The sequence below is a fragment of the Mastacembelus armatus genome, chromosome 3, assembly GCF_900324485.2.
Source record: "Mastacembelus armatus chromosome 3, fMasArm1.2, whole genome shotgun sequence".
Taxonomy (NCBI): Eukaryota; Metazoa; Chordata; class Actinopteri; order Synbranchiformes; family Mastacembelidae; genus Mastacembelus; species Mastacembelus armatus.
Genome location: NC_046635.1, coordinates 23,163,589 through 23,177,684, shown reverse-complemented (window position 1 = coordinate 23,177,684; position 14,096 = coordinate 23,163,589). Strand labels below are relative to the sequence as shown.

The 14,096-nt window shown below is 40.5% G+C and overlaps 1 protein-coding gene across 2 annotated transcripts in view; it reads left to right on the top strand.

The window, feature by feature from the left end:
• The window catches only part of LOC113122543 (AT-rich interactive domain-containing protein 3B), a 48,301-nt gene that overhangs the window by 8,395 nt on the left and 25,810 nt on the right, over nucleotides 1-14,096 (top strand). For both annotated transcript variants that reach the window (XM_026293966.1, XM_026293965.1), the window contains exon 3: nucleotides 13,834-13,908. In XM_026293966.1, coding sequence (XP_026149751.1) covers nucleotides 13,834-13,908 — 75 coding nt within the window. The remainder of the gene's footprint in view (nucleotides 1-13,833; nucleotides 13,909-14,096) is intronic.

The window sequence follows — 14,096 nt, the reverse complement described above, 5'->3', positions numbered from 1 at the left end:
CAGACGGAATTAAAGAGTTAACTCTTCAAACAGTGAACATTCCCACTGGGGGCTCCCAGCAAGAGATGGTGGCGGGGGGGGGGGGTTGATGGGGGTGGGTGAGTGTATGTTCGTTTTTGTAGTGGGACCCTGATTGGTGATCTTTCAATTCATTTCACCCAGTGTTGCAGGGGCTGTAAAAGAAAAAAGCCAAAGGGCCTGAATGGGAGGAGTAGAATGGGAGGGCCAACTAGTGCAGGCAGAGACACTTTTTTATTTGTCTGTGTCCCAAAGGGCACATCTGCTGCTGGCAGACAGGAGAGGAGGCTTCTCATGGTGCATCCAGGCCCCTCACCTCCGCCACACCGTTGCCTGGTCAAACACAGTTATAACTGCCAGTGTTTAGCCTGTTGTGATGATTCTGCCATCTACACACAAGACTGAAGGAGTTAGATTGTGTTAGATTTTCATGGTTTCATGGTCCAGTATCCCTGAGGGGATCCTGTGGTAGTCAATCAAAGTGAGGAATGGTTTTACGCTAATAGTTACATTTTGTACTCCACACTGGTAATGTGGGTGAAATATAAACCACACAAACATCCTAGATGGAGAAGACTTGGGCCAGCCTTCTTTCAAATGGAAATCTGTGGTCCCGTGGATCGAAAATATTTGACAGCTTGTGTTTCAGTGTGTTTATCACATCACATAAGAGTTATGCATTTTCATCCAAACAGTAAAACAAACAAACAAAATTCACTGATCTTAATTTAATTTCTGTTATAGGACCATTCCTCGTCTAAACCTTTTTATCTTGACAAAGCAGCTGTTTTGAAATGCTCATTTCCTCTGTGGTTTTATCATCAGTATGTTCTAGTGATTTGCATTGTAGACATGTTTGCGGAGAAGGTTGTGTCCATTTAAGCCTGGGTGTTACATACTCCCATTCAGATCCCTCTTTAAATACCTTTGTCCTTTAAATGACAAAAACATCTTCACCAGAGGAAGAAGTATGTGGTGTTCCTTTCAATAGACCCATTTCATTTTGCTTTGTTAAGTTACCTGTTAAGAGTACAAGGTCTTTTTGATACTGTATGAGAGGTGTCTGCTTTGGGCTGTATCCACAAACATTTGCCGCATGTTAAAACGACTCAAGGATCAACAATAGTCATGTTTGGTTTTTGTTTTGTGTTGCTTTGTTTTTTTTTTCCCCCAAATTTCATGAACCATGAGACAACAAAATATGATCTGGGAAGTCCAGTTGGAAGAATGTTTTTATTTGTTTAAAGCTTATCAGACAGCAAAACACAGCAGCAGTTTGTAATACAGATGGGATTTTACAGCTTTGGAAACTTATTATCTTGGATCATCAACTTCCCAAGAAGATCTAGGAATACAGCATTGACGTAACAAAGTAATCCATCAGAAATTCACACACGTTTAAAATGTATGACCTCGCTGGACATTACGTTGTGGTATAGAAAAAGTTGAACTACATAAAACTTTTTGCTCACACGATGGTCTTTTGTTTTGTACAACCACCACTTCATGTCCCAGCCCGCTGCATTAGCACACTTCCCTCTTCAGATATATGAGAAATCTGTCTGCTTCTGAAACATCATGCAAATTACTTTTTTAAATCCATTTAATTGAATTCAGTGGCAGAAGTTCTCACATTTAAATGCAAATGGTGCATGTCCATTAGGGTTGTCACACTTTTTTTTCTTAAATCGACCCTGGAGGATTGACTTCCTTGCTTCTAATGGAAACTGAGCTACTGATGCCTGCTGTAATTTGATCAGTTGGTAGTGAAACCACAAGCCCCCCTCTCCTGGCACTATTGGGCCTTTACAACCACTCCCAGTCAACATATCTCAACACCTGCTCTTCAATGAAGGCAAACAGAGAAAGGGGAATAGCCAAATGAAACAAAGACATCCACCAACGCCTTTGGCAGCTGGTGAGAAATAGAACCATGGTCATATGACATTGTTGAGCAACATTTCTGTTAGTTTCAAATAGACTTGCTGTCTATACTGATTGATTTTGTCTCGAGGTCGATGATATGGGTTTTCTCTGGCCAATGCCAATATTTAGAAATCAGGGCAGCCGATGGCCAATATATGATGCCGATTCTTTTGGCCAATGTTAATTTTCCCCCTTCATCTCTTTCCTGTGTGTGTCGGACGCACAGACACATTTATTGAGGAAAGTTATCCTGCGTGTTTTAGCAAGAGTATTCGTCTGAATTGCACGCGTTTCTACTTTCAAATTTGTTGCACACATGATAAGCATGGTCAGCATCAATTCTAATACTCTACAATGTAATTACGCGTTACGAATGGTTTTCCCCTGCCATCATTAGCTGAAGCTGTGTGTGTAAAATGTAAACAGGGCATGGCTACAGTGTGTGCGTTGCTCTGTCTCTCACGCAGAGGAAGAGAAACTCTCCGGTATAGAAACAGAATTAATAACATAGAGTTTATCCATACAACGCATGCTACTATAATAATTTAGTCGCTGGGCTTGTTAGCATGTTTTGGTACCCGTGCCTACAGCTCGCTAACAATACAGACCCAAAAAGGTACTCGCAATCGCTCTCCAAAAGTATCTTCATATTTAACCAATGAAACGTATTAGACTAGATTAAAAACGAAAGATAAGTACTTTCTTACCGTTTTTGGACGCTTTTCAGCAGACGGGAACATCAGCTTACTGAACACTGGTGGCGACAGCTTGCTTGTTGCAAGAGGGGTCCTCACGTGTTCCACAACAACGCTTAGCTGGTTGCAGATGTGCCAGCCTATAAATCGGCCTAATGTGCAGCGAAATGGGCCGATGCCGATTAATTAAAATGTGCAAAAAAACAGCAGATTAATCGGCTCGGCTGATCGATCGGTCGACCTCTAATTTTATCTGTCTATCCATTCTGTCCATCCATCCTGCTAGTGCTGCTGTCATTATGATAGCTGGATTGTGATACTGAAACCAAATCAGTTTCTCATTTTTTGACACTTCACTTTATCATTTTACAAAAGAAGCCAAAGTTTCTACAGGCAAAATAATGTCTGAATCTAGACTCCTGTACAAGAACTTTATTTTATTTGCTTGTTTATTTTTACATAGGGCATATAGCATGAAGCCAAAATATATAATTCAAAAATTGGCTAAATAAACACTTGATTTGGTAATTTGCTTTGGCTATTTGAGAATTTGTAATATTCATTACTAACGCAGCTGGTAACAGAAAGTGGTACTGAGGGTTGCGTTCACTGTTTCTGTATATTTGGGTTTCACTAACATTAATCACCACGATATGCCCAATCTAAAGAACTACCAGACATCAGGTGTTTCAAATACTGTTGTAAGATGTATCATATCGGGGACCTGAAGCCAAGCAGCATTTATGTGTTAGCCACAGCCTTCTGCATCGGGCAAAATTTTGCTTCTGGCATTGGCTTTTGCTCCTTGTAGACAAGGCCTTGTAATGAAGAGGTGTAGCGTGTGTCTCTATTGTTGCTGGCTCTCTTGGCTGTGTTCTGTCTCTGCTTTGGCTGTGCTCCAGGCTGGTTTCAGGGCTTGGTAGGTATAACTGGGCCACTGTGTCAAGGCCCTTGGGTAAACACAGCAGCTGGCTGTGATCTGGCACAAAGCCACACAGAGGAGAGGAAGGTGAAAGATGTGCAGGAGGCTTTTCTTTCACTATAGCCTGCTTGCTTTTCAGTCAGCACGCTTATTGCGCTGCCTGCCAAAATCCCATGTAGTTTATAGTAGCATGTGGCCAGGTTATTTGTCTGCCAAGTCTTCAAACGCCAGCTGAGCTTAATCATGTGCTTGTAAGAGGGAGCTACTAGCAGAGGAGGAAGGAAGAAAAAAAAAAAAAGCTCCTGGCTGGAGCCCAGGAAACGTCACTTACACTAAAGACAATGTGTCCACAGCTCAGCTTCTAACATTTACATTCTACACGCAGGGCTGTACATCTAAGCTGCTCACTTCCCCACTCAAAGTCAACACAAGAAACCCGCAGATAGTAGAGTATTTATCACAGATTCACATAGGAAAAAAAACTCTGCTAATTCCCATTAGCAAGAGCAAAGTCCTGTTTGTAACAGTGATTCATTCACGCTGGTTACTGGACAGCATATTTATGTTGAAAATCATGATATTTGGTGGTTCTTTTGGTTGTGATGGATATGTTTTTCTGTGCAAAAAGTTCTGAACTTAAAACCCAAATAATTAAAAATCAGGCTTTGATTAATGCTTTTGTAAACAAACGGGGAATATATCAAACTATGCATCTCATTTCTGTATTCAACTTCACTGAAGTACAATATTTGAGCATTTGAAATGAAAAGAGTGGAAGTCTGATCCTTTTAGATTAATGTTTGCGTGACTTTCAGCAGCACACATGTTGGATTCACTGCATGTATTGGATTGACAGGTTGGTCTTTAAACATTGAATTATTTCAGATGACAGAAAAAAACACATCAGGCTTTGAACTGTAGCTAATCTGGTTAATAAACAATCACACTGTGAATAGTACTATGGACCATGTCAACTGCAGTCGATAATTTCAAAAGCCACATTAGTAAATGATTAAACAATGGCACAGAAAATTAAAATGTTAACAGGGACTACTGTGAATGTAGGTTATTATAAAAATATATGTTGGAACTTGAGGAGATTATTAAATTTGTTAAATGTGGTTCTGTATTTTTCAGGTTGATGAAGCCTGAATTGTTTTTTTATTTCCATTTGTACTTAATTATTTGACAACATAAATAAAATCTTATGTTATATAGTCAGGTGTCAGTGAGTGGGTGGTTTTCTTAAACATGTAGAGTGTGTTTCTGAAATTTAAATAATGTGTATCAAATCACACTGCTTTTTTTTTTGACAAACATAAACATATTAATGTAGAACAGGGTTCAGTAATGTTTCTGGTGGATTTGGGATGCCCCAACCCCCAGCGGAGCCGCCCTTGATTAGCCAACCATCTGGTCAAACAAAGATATCTCAGGCTTTTAGGCCCAAAAATAAATGTGATTACAAAACCTGAGGAAGCTCCACACTTTCAGCACAAGGAGGATATGAGCTAAATGACTGACTGTGTTGCGTGTGTTACTGAATGATCGATAACTCAAAGTTGGAACAATGTCTAATGCATTTGGAGAGTGTTGTTCTCAGTTCACTTTGGAATCATAGTTCAAGTGCACTTTACATGAGTCAGCATACATGTAAATAGGGTAAGGAAAATTAGATTACCAAATAGAGCAACTTGTTGCACATGGTTGAAAAACATTCTTTACAGTCTTTCAAAGAAAGACTTAATTTCTTAATTTTTTTTTTGTTTTGCTGTTCTCATTATGTGCTTCTGTTTTGTAGGTTCTCTTTGCTTTGCTGTCTATATTACATTCCCCACTTTTGCAACACACCAAAAAGAAAAATTGGGTAATATTAGTATGCATGTATGTATGTATGTAGTAATGACAAACTGATAATTTATAACAACATTTTCTTAATTGTATACAGTGTTTCCTCAGAATAAGAAAAACTTTCTTTAAAAGCGGCAGATACAGTACAACATGGTTTTCCATAGAGCAGGGATTGCACAATAAAAGGTAACCACTTCCATGTGGCTGCTGCTTTAAGCAGAGACCTAACAAAAAAGCATGCTAAGTGAAAGCTGATTAATGTCTTATAACGTACTAGAATACATGATTACTATTCAGAGAATGCCTATGCTTGGTGGAGTTGGTCAGTTACAACAAATAGAACTAACTCGGCCTGTCAATTAGCTGCCTTAACTCCTGATTATGCAAGTATCATTTATCATCCATATGTTTATGGTAAAAACCTTTTTTCTAATTTTTAAACTAGTTAAAAAAAGTAAATGACAAGTGGCAAAAGAAGTTCTAAAGGACTGTTGCACAGCATGGCTTATATTTTAACCTGATGAGCTTGATAGCATTGGCCAAGATACCACGCTAAGTATGGCTGTTCAATGATTGCATAACTCACAGCAATGACACTGAAAGGTGGTTTTCCTTCTATTTTGATTAAATAATTCCCTCAGTAAAATAAGTTAGGTATGGTTTGGTTCCTTTTAAGTTTCTACCGTGTTTTGATCTTCCAGTAGAGATGTAGTGGCTTGCTGGCCCCTGAAGATGAGCTCCAGATGTGTGACGGGCTGCACCATCCCAGCCCAGGTCCCTGGGGTGTACTGGCCTGTCAGGGGTGGAATGTCCCTGCACACTTAACGCTAGCGGAGAGGAAACAGATACCTCTGGCGTTGAACAGGGAAGTTGCTCCCTATCGATTAGGCTCTATAGACAGCTGTGAATTGTGCTTATGGTTTGAACATTTGATACTACAGATTTAAAGAGATAGTCATAACACTAACTTCTCTGATGAAGGAAACCTTAAGAATAATGGTACTGGTTTCTAGCCCTCCCCATACCTCTCTGCCCATTTGCGATACACCAAACAAAGAAGTCATTTACCCCTATGACTGCAGGCGTTGTGACCTCTGTCATTTCATATGTAATTAGATGTGACGTATAATAGCAGTGAAGGTTTCTTGTTGATTCTAAATGTATCAGGTTCTGAGCACTGTCAGTATAACGACGAGAATGTATATAAAGGCCTATCAGGTCTGTGTGATGTCTCTAGCTACCATTAGCATGGGGGTGAAGTGGATGCTTGCTCGTTGAAAGATGTGAGATATGCAAGGTATTTTTAGCCAAAGCTTTTAACCCAGAATAAGCAGCTAATCTGCCATAACCTGTGCAGCACCATGGCTTCTCGCTCAAAGCAGTTATGATTACCAAGGACCCTAAAATCTGGTTTTATTGAACATTTTTTTTATTGTGGATGTGCAATTCTTTTAGTGTAAATGTGCTGTGAGAATAGGAATTTGAATAATTTTATCATTAGTGCTTTGTATATTGGAGACAACTTAACATCTGTCTTTGTATACTTTATAGAGCAAAAGTGAGAGGTTTAAATCAAATTATCCATGAGGGGGGAAGTCGGGGCATAGTTTAGGTGGAAAGTCTAGCTTCTTATAGGCCTGAAACACTATGGGAAAGGGTTAACTTGTGGAGTAGTGTATGTGGTGGCACAGATGTGATTCACTGAAATGTTTGCTCTGCCTGTGAAAGGGTCTTTGAACCAGTGAGTGTGAACTTCTGCCCACACCAGCCTATAAAAGTTGCATTTGTGTGAGGCAGCGAAAGGGGCCAGCTCGTGTAATGGGGGATGGGGCCTCTCCCTCTGGAATGTGGTATCTTGGTGAAAGGACAGGAATTGAACAAATGCAGTCAGTTTATTTGGCAAACCAGACTTGCTGGTCACCAACCGACGTGTTTACCCAGGAACTAAATATGCAGCTCCACCCCTTTCTTTCAAACTTAAGTCTTTCTAGTTGGTTACAGTATGAACTCTCTCTGCGTGTGAAATTGGATGAGGTGTGTTGACCAGGGTATGAGTTTGGTTTCTCTTTGGTGTGTCCATTTGCCTATTTTTATTCTGTCTTTCTATTGTGACTCTCCCACCCACCCATTTTTTTCCTCTAGCTCTTTCTTCCAGCTTTGTAATTGGAGTGATTAATGGAAGGAGAGGTGGTCTTGCCTGGAGGCCTGTTTTCAGTGGCCTGTTTAGAGGTGCAGCACCACTGAGGCTGGGGCAGGTAGAAACACGTTCTGCCTTGGGTGTTATAGCCCCTTGTCCCTGCCACTTTGCCTGTTCCCCCAAAAGCCAGAAATCTCTTCTGGTTCCAAACATGACCGGACATTCAGAGGCAGGCATGCCCTTGGGTCCTGTTCACTGCTTCTGGCCTGCTTTCATTTGATATGTGACTTTTTTTTATGCTCCATAATAATTCTTAATGAGAGCAGAGAATTTGTAGTGGATCTGATGTTAAGTATGAACTCTACCATATGTTCCAGAGTGGCTGTGAGATTTACTTCCCTCTTGTTGCACATGGAATAGCGATTAGTCAAAAGCCTTGGCTGGTTGCAGCTTATGGTCACCTCACCATGAGATCCTTTATAGCAGTTGGCAGAAAAAGGATGCCATCCACTCAGCTCATCTCCCAACATACCCACCTCTCTCCCTGGTGAGAGGCAATGTAATGATTCCTGGAGTCCTGCAGTGGGATCAAGACCCCAATTATTTGATTTGGATTAGAGATTGCTGCCCCCCACAATGCTCGTTATTTTAGCCATGCTGAGGGGAAAGCAGATTCGCTTTCTTTGAGAGCATTAAGGAGACTTCACAGATGCACTTAAACAAAAGACATCAGGGCTTTTTTTTTTTTTTCTCTTGTGGAGAAAATGGGCATGCTACTGTAAATGTACTGAGATGTAGATGTAGAAAGCAAAGACCTATAAAGACGTCTTCATCTTAGTTCACTACAGTGCATTTTTGAAAAAAGGGCATCTACCGGCTTAGCAATATTAAGGTCATTTGTAGTCAAATGTGCAAAATTAGCAATAGTTTAACTCTTAAGTATACTTGTAGCTGCTTTTGACTACCATTTGTCACTGTTGTTGGCTGTGATCCAGATTTCTACTGCAGGGTTTAATTGTGATTAAATTACTGCTGCTGTGTCTGTTTAAAGGATTTCCCTCGCTGAACTGTTTTGACAGGCAGCAATTTGGCTAAAAAAGATTAGTCCGTGACTGAGATGTTAAGAGTACCTGTGGGATGAGAGGGGCTCTCTGGTGCTCTGTTATTGTGAGGTCCTATTACTGGTGTACAGGAATGTTGGTGAATTTCACTCAATTCACCCTTCCTCTAGTCTCTCTTCTGGCAGAGCTTGCACTTAGAGCACTGTTACTCTTGGTGTACTGCCTGGGGTTGCTATAGGGATTCTGCTTGTATGTGCATGTATTTTGTTTGCTCTGAGGATAGGTGTGGCTGTTTACACTGATTTCTTTGTAGATACTTGCATTTTCATGAGGGTTTCCCAAAATTGGGGTATCTAGTTGGAGCTGAGGGAGGTTAGGTCACCCTGGGAGCTGTGATCCTGCCCTCATCTCACTTACCTTAGCATGGCGTAGATGACTGCAGATGACGAGTATTGCTGTGGGTTGTGAGATTACATTTAGAAGGGGCTTAGTGGTTCCTTGTGCTTGCACATCCAGTGCTGTTTTTTGGGGCCTCCCCTTCATTGGCTGTGGTCCAAGAAACTTGGTTTGCAGTGTGGAACTGTGAAGTGGGTAGGACGCTAAGAGAAAAGACCATGTTCGGAGTGGGAAGATATGGGTTTGGTGTATGGTTCAGGGTTAACAAGGCTCTAATGTACTTTTTTCATTAGACTGTGTTTAGTCTGCAGGATCATACCACTGCACTGCAAAGCAGCAACTGTTTTCAGGTCTGGCTCCATGTTTCTGATTAGCTGAAACTGCAGGTCACATGATGCTTTTATTAAGTCTCCACTATCAAATTGGAGAAGTGCTGTCAACATCCTGGGCAATCAATGCCATCCACCCCCCACTCACCAAGCAGCAGCCATTAACCCTTCTTGTTCCTGGCCTCCCTGCTTGGCCTCACTAAAATGGTGGCTCTACTCTAGACATCTTTCAATAATGGCTGCGCAGAATTACCCTGAAGCTATGTATCAAGATTCAAGTAGGAGTTGTGAGGTTTGTCCCATACAGGGTTATGCAAAGAATGTCAACTTGTTGCAGCCAGAAGGGTGTCCACTATAATGGGTGGAAGTGGTGTTGCATAAATACACAAATACATAGAATTCAGAACTGGTGCACTTAGAGTTTTAGTGAAAGGAAGAACAGGGAGAGGTAATGTTGCCAATTGCTGCCATTTTGATAGACATAACTTCCTTCAGGCGCGGAGATATACAGATATCACCCTTTAATTTAACCTGATTAAATTGATGTTTGCAGGAATACTTTCAGATTTCTGGCTTTAAGACTGCTTATGATATAAAGTCCAAAATCTTAAGTTGCATTACCAAGGCATATATTAATCAAGGCAAACCAAATTTTGTACACTTCTGTCCTTAATGTAGGTAGGGTATAGGATTTTTTAAAAAGAAGTCTTTTCTGGGTGGAGTGCTGAATGTGATGAAGGGACTGAGGTGGCTGATAATAAGGAGTAGTCCCAAAACATCAGTATCCACTCTTCACTTGACAAAAAACAACATGGTGTTAACATTCCTGAGCTGACCAAGGTCCCAATTCAAGAGCTGACATGTCTATTCATGGTTAATGGCTTCCAAGTTCCAATTACTGTGTCTTTTTTGAACCACCTAGAGAAGACAGGTTTTTCTATAGATGCAGCTGGATTTATTTGCGTTATGCCAAGTGACAGCAGAAATGCCACTCCCAGACCCAGTCACAGGCAGTCATTCACAGCAGTCCTTTCAGTGCCTCTGGTTTAGTCGCTAAAGCTCATTGTTGATGGTATCAAAATCCACAGCCACATGATGCAGAAATGTCCTTGTTGTAAACAGCTTTTTGGTTGCTTTAAGGTGCTTTAGTAAACAGGCTTTGCGCTGGAATAAATATTACTAATAGAACAGTGTAGTTTTATCTTGAACATCACTTTTCTCTCTCATCATATCACCCATGAATTCTTGTTCAGCTAAAGAGCACTCCACAGTTCAGAGTGATATTTCAGTAGTTAGCAAACTCAGTTCATATTATATGTAGTTTAAATTGCTGTTATGCTGTTCCAGATATGTTGATGGGGAAATTGCAACATATGTTTGCTGGGAAAATAATCAGTCACTGTGAGAATATATTTTATTGCTGCAAAACAATATGAAAAAAAGTTTTTGATTCATTGGAACTAATTTTATTTTGAGTATTTTATTTTCCAAAAAAGATCATAAAAATGCAGGGGCTGATTATCAGTAATGATTTTTCCCACCTCTATCTACAAAGTTTTTTATTAGATTTTATATTTGTATTGCATGATATGAATTTTGGCTCACCTTAGCATTTTTTGTGCTGAACATAGATTAAAGATTTGACCTCTGTAACTGCACTGTCGCCACCATAAAGAAAAGCATTGCGACTGTGTTTATGCTATATATGTATATATATATATATATATTAACATACCATTTAGTATAAAGTTGTCCCATTGTCAAATAAACGAAATATCCACAGATTGTACACAAAATTAGTAGAATACTAATAAATGTTATGTTTTAGAGGCACCGCAGAAAGTGAGGGGGGGGTGGCTCTAAAGTCTAGCTCCAGCTCCAAGTCTGATACCGACTGGACTGTCGTGTTCTGTCACTATGGACTTTTACTCTTGGTTGATGTCAGGAACACCTTGACCCCTGTGTTCCCATAACACAGAGTGTCCCTCAATCAGGCGGGTGTGTTTGCGTGGACAAATTTTAGTTTGAAACTATTGCTGTGGGGACGTTATGGCCAGATCTCAAAACCTCAAAGGGCTGTTTGATTGGTGGGACTTAGTTTGAGGTTATAACTAGTATTATGGTTAAGATTGGGGTTAGGAATTTACCGGTGATGGTTAAGGTTAGGGTAAGCAAATAGGGAATGTATGACGTCTGTGAATGTCCTCACAACTATAGAAAGGTGTGCGTGTGTGTGTGTGTGTGTGTGTGTGTGCGCGTGTGTGTGTGTGTGCGCGCGCGTGTGTGTGTGTGTGTGTGTGCGTGCGTGCGTGTGTGTATGTGTGTGTGTCGGTGTGCGTGTTGTTTCTGTATAGACACATTTGTGTTCCCCTAAGAAACCCAAGGCCAGTAACCGAGCAACTACTGCCTTTCCTCTGTGATACTGCTGAGTTGGAAGGTCATTCACGTGTTGGAGGGTTCATAGTAATTTACTTTGGATAAGAGCATCTGTTAAATTACTAGAACATGTTAATCACTAAGCAGAGTTTACAGTTAATGCAGCTCAGTGTGCCTCATATGTATGGACAGAAGTCACCTTGTGGAAAGTTTTTTTATAATAATTAGTTAAAAGGATTTGATGGTGTGAGTTTAGCATTTTATCAGCCAAAACATTCAGAGAGAGGTCTATCTAACTAAAACGATATTTATATTCTGTACATATTGCTTGGTTGCTGTCAGTATGTGATGTCAACCTCTGGTTCATTGAATAGGGAACATCCAGCATGTATGAATTGTGAAGAATACAAAGCTTTGTCTTTGCAAAAGTGCCCATGAAATTGCCAATTTTATATGTGTGCAGTCTGAATTATCGTCTATTACAATCTGCTACAATCTTTTATAACCTTCATAGGTTGACAACAGTGGACAAATTGTGTGCAAAGGTCTGGAAGGCCTTCAAATATGTCATAATAAATTTACCTTGTTGATGAAGTTGTTGTAATCTATATGGCATAGTATTGCTAATTTTGTTGACTGTAAATATTTCTGATAAGAAATGAGTTGTATTTTTAAATTCATACTCAACACCAGATATCAGCTGAGAAACCATTTTTTTCAAAACAGATATGTTATAGTAATCAACTGGTGAAAATTTAAACAAACTTCAAATACTAGTTTTTCTATGCTCAAAATGTGCCTGATTGTATCTTAACAAAGAGTCTGCAATTGTAATGTGAATATACATTACCTTTGACGTGTAAAACTGGCTGCTTGCTGACATCTCTCAACAGACATATCATTTTGTATTAAAATCTTTATGTTTTTAACTCTGCCCTGAAACATACCATTTGCAGTGGGTTTACAAATTGATGGCTGGTGAGTATTTGTTTATGGAGCATGAATGTTGACAGCCATTGCACATATAGACAGTGAGGGGGTGAAATGAGTTGCTCTCAGGGGCCTTGACAACCTTTGCCCTCCCGGCTCTCATTTCAGGCTCTGTAATTGCCACTGACCAATGGGCTCCTGGTTGAAACTAGACTCTGGGCTGCAGCTATTAACAAGACCCCCCCAAACAGATCTTGTTTTGATTCCTGATGCTTTTATAGGTTTTGTCTTTAGGAGACATTCCTGGTCGGCACATACCGTGCACTCTTTTCTTCCCATATTTTCCTTCCTTCCCTTCTTGTGGGGCCATTGCCCCTCCTACCTGACTCACAAACATAGCCTTCGCACATGTGTGTGTGGACTAGGGCTACTGACCAGCCCTCCCCCGGCCCCTACTGACAGCCAGCTACACTCCATGAACTTGGCCACCCGTCACAGCTGCGTTAAGATTGAAGGATGGGGGGCCCTTGTATCCAGCTGGGTCGGAAGACATTGGTGGGGGAAGGGCAGGCCCAGATGCAGATGGTTTAGGTCAAATGGAGATGTTTGAGGATGAAGGGGGAGGGACACACTGGAGCTCAGGGGCACAATAACTCCAGAGGTTACTCCTCCAACCCCTGGAAAAATGCATTCTTGGTGTTTGAGTGTGTATTACTGTTTCACTTTGTGCCGCAGAACGTTGGTATTTGTGGTAACTACCACAGAGTTTAGCCAGTGTTTTGGCTGAGCATGAACGTCTTTCACTTGCAGTCTAGGTTAACCTGATGAAATATTTGCAGATAAAATCAAATCAACACGTTTTGGAAAATAATGCCAAAAATCCCTTCTTATACAACTACATTCATGGCTGAAACAGGCAGTATCACTGGGTCAGTGCTGGTCAGGAACCTTGTTGTGTATCATGTTATCTGTTTGGGTCTCTTTAGTCCCTATCAAAAAATGAAACAAATATTAGAAATGATCTTATCTAAAAATGTTTAAATAATTGACAATCCATTTACATTACTAAATATGAGAATACCACAGAGTAAATTCTGTGTGTGTGTGTGTGTGTGTGTGTGTGTGTGTGTGTGTGTGTGTTTATAATCACTTTCTTTGTTTACTGACCTTATCTGTTTTCTCTCTGTCACAGAATGGGAATGCAGGCTGGGCAGATGATGCTGACAGTAGCAGAGGAAGAGGAGAGGCCTCCAGAGACTTTGCAAAGGTGAGCACATGGAAATTGTGGTCACAGGAGCTATAGTCGCATGACATGCAAAAGTGGCCTTTTTGCTACAAGTGACTCACATTTGATTTCTTTCAGGGAAGTGTGAAAAAATCTAATTAGATTTTTTCATGTTAGATTTAATCAGATATAATACTTGACCTCTGACTATGCAGCTGCTATCACAAAGG